This window comes from Octopus bimaculoides, chromosome 15, assembly GCF_001194135.2.
Source record: "Octopus bimaculoides isolate UCB-OBI-ISO-001 chromosome 15, ASM119413v2, whole genome shotgun sequence".
Taxonomy (NCBI): Eukaryota; Metazoa; Mollusca; class Cephalopoda; order Octopoda; family Octopodidae; genus Octopus; species Octopus bimaculoides.
The window spans coordinates 46,113,696-46,116,959 of NC_068995.1; the positions used below are offsets into that span (position 1 = coordinate 46,113,696).

Below are 3,264 nucleotides of genomic sequence, written 5' to 3' on the forward strand. Positions count from 1 at the left end.
ATATATATATATATATATATATATACCAAAGAAAATCAGAGGATATGAGAGGTGAATATATTTATTTAACCACTTGTTATCCATAGGGTTAGGGCTTTCTTTGTTAGCCACATGATTCTATGAATATTATAGTACAAATTCAAACACACACACGTACACACACACACATACATACACGCATATGCACATATGCACACACATGCATGTATCTATATCGATATGTATGTATATATATATATTTATTAATTATATGTACACACACACACACATATATGTGTGTGCGTTTATACATTTATACATATATGTATGTACGTATATATGTGTGAATAGATGGTTTTGTGTGTGTATATATATGTATATATATATGTGCATGGTTTTATATATATGTATATATGTGCGTGAATGTGCTTGTGTGTGTGTGTTTGTGTTTGTGTGTGTGTATGTATATTGACATATACGTGCGCTCACGCGTGTATACCTGTCTCCGTATGAATAAGTCTCTGTTCTTATAAAAAAGAAGTAGAAATTAAAAGTTAGAAATCTTACCTTTAAGAATAGTTGGGTTCCGTTCGCCTGTCAAATCCCCTCGTGGGGTCCATTTCGGTCCCCTCATCCCAAGTATATCGTCAATACTGTACGAATTAAATTTCCTGTTATTACTGCTATTGCCGTGGCCGTTGTTACTGTTGTTTTTATTATTATTATTATTATTATTATTATTATTACTACTACTATTGTTGTTACTGTTGTTATTATTATTATTATTATTATTATTATTACTGTTACTGTGGTTGTGGTGGTGGTGGTGATGGTGATGGTGATGTTGATGACTGCTGTTGTTGCTACTGTTGTTGTTGTTGTTGTTGTTGTTGTTGTTGGTAGCGATCACACCGCCTCCACCTACGTTCAATTTAATTGTGCTGTTGATTTTTTTATTTGGACAGCTTTGGTTATTGCTGGTGCTGTTGTTGTTGTTGTTGTTGTTGTTGAGATTTGAGGTGTTGTTGTTGTTGTTGTTGTTGTTGCTACTGCTGATTTTATTGGCGCCATTGGTTTGCGGCCCGGGGGACAAATCACTGTCCACCTGGGTGCTTTCTGCAGTCATTTTATGCCAGCTTATTGTGGAGTGCTTAGAAGACAGATGGCCAGATAGATAGATAGATAGATAGATAGATAGATAGATAGATAGATAGATAGACTTACTCCGATATATACTGTGCTTGTATCAGGTAAGAATGTAGTAGATGCATCAGTATGTTGATTGTAACCGAAGTTCAGTTAGACAAACACGGACAGACATGGACATAAATAGTCTGATACAGAGATCACTGCATGGATGGTTTCCCAGTTGGTCGGTTGACTTGATGGAAATCTGGCTGGCTGGCTGGTTTGACGAATGGATGGATGGATGGGTGGATGGATGGATAAATGGTAGAGCGGACGGAGATATGGATGACCAAATAATGGGGACAGTTACAGGGATTGTAGTTAGTTATCCAAATATTGGCTGTTTTAACACCGAGCAGGCGATCGGAAGCCCGGCCGTTGTTTGGCTGTTAACAAGAAACAACGTCCGCTCCTTCTAGAAGAAGTTTTGATTGATGTAAGTTCGAGTACGGGCGACGACTGCTTCGTGACAGCAGTGTGTGTGTGTGTGTGTACAAGGTTGTGTGTGTACGTTCGTCTCTGAATGGCCCCGGCTGCTTTTGTTTGCTTAAGTGTTTGTGTGTATGTGACCGTATTTCTGTGTATGTGTGTATATGTGTTTGTATATATATATATATATATATATATATATATGTATGTATGTATGTATGTATGTAGAATATGTTTTTTTCATTCAGCAGAATAGAAAATATGAAAAATTAAAGAAAAAAAAAACATCATAATAATAAATATAACGAAAGCATATTGTTGTATAACTACGGGCGGCGTGTCCGTATGCGTGTGTGTGTGTGTGCGCGCGTGCCCGTGCCTCAATGTGTGTGCATGTATGTATGTATGTATGTATGTATGTATGTAAGGTTTGTTCAGTGATAAATATGTAAAATACAAAACGACGTTTTTCTTTTTTTTAAAAAAAAAAAAACGGAAATAACGAATTGAAGAAAATAAGTCAATAAAAAGCGTTAAATTTTCAGTGTTTTCTCGTAAGCAGCAGATTTCCGGTTTCGCTTCGCGGTCACAGCAATGATAATAATAATAATAGTAACCATTATTACAGTAATTTTCATTCAATTCATCATCACGGTTTCAAACCCACGACTCTCAATGTTCAGACAGTATTATTCCGTTTTGTTTTGTTTGTTATTTTTTCTTTTTATCCTTATCATTCGCATCTATGTCAGTTTTTTCTTTTTGTTTTTTCAAGTATTTGTACAAATTCTATTTCATCGTATGCTAGTACATATGCATATTCGTTCATATCATTATTATTATTATTAAAGAAATCACCATCACCACCATCATCATCATCATCATCATTATTAATATTATTGTTATTATTATTATTGCTGTTGTTGTTGAGGTGTACGTATACCAGTGTTACATAGTGTATGTGGCTTGTGTGTGATTATAATGAATTATATTGTATCCTATATATTTGTATGTATATTGCAATTAAAAGGGTAAAGGATTATCAATTTATTAATTTATTAACAAATCAATAATTAATAATTTTTACCAAGCCCTTCGGTATGAAAACATCATTATCGGTGAGGAACTTATTTAAAAGTTCTTATACATTTTTGTTTATATATGTATGTATATATGTGATATATATATATACATACATACACACATACACACACATATATATATGTATGTATGTATGTATGTATGTATGTATGTATGTATGTATGTATGTATGTGTATATACCACAACTAGTAAAATATCACAGCTACGTGTCGTTATCCGATACAGTTCACGTTAAACACATTTCGCAAATATTAAAACTTGTAAAGCTCTTAATTCTGCTTTTTTTCTTCTTCGTTTTTCTCTCCTTCCTCCTCCTCCTCCTCCTTACTCTTCTTCCTCTGGTATTGTTGTTGTTGTTGATTTTCTTTCCGTTTTTTTTTCTTTCTTTTGTCCTTTTTCTTTTTCTTCTTTTTCTTTCTTTCTGTCTGTCTGTCTGTCTTCTTTTTGCTTGGTTCGGAATTCTGCCGTTTCTTCTCTTTCTCTCTCACTCCCAGACTCTTCTTGCAGCGTCTCAACAACCTGACATCTCCTCCCTGACTGCTCTCCATAAAATCCTTTCCACCCAC

The 3,264-nt window shown here is 34.4% G+C and overlaps 1 protein-coding gene across 1 annotated transcript in view; it reads right to left on the minus strand.

Moving 5' to 3' along the window:
- The window catches only part of LOC106874436 (putative uncharacterized protein DDB_G0282499), a 50,473-nt gene extending 47,243 nt beyond the window's left edge, over nt 1-3,230 (minus strand). Inside the window, exon 1 of the mRNA XM_052973306.1 lies at nt 547-3,230. Coding sequence (XP_052829266.1) covers nt 547-1,105 — 559 coding nt within the window. The 5' untranslated portion in view covers nt 1,106-3,230. The remainder of the gene's footprint in view (nt 1-546) is intronic.
- Between the last annotated feature and the right edge of the window lie 34 nt (nt 3,231-3,264).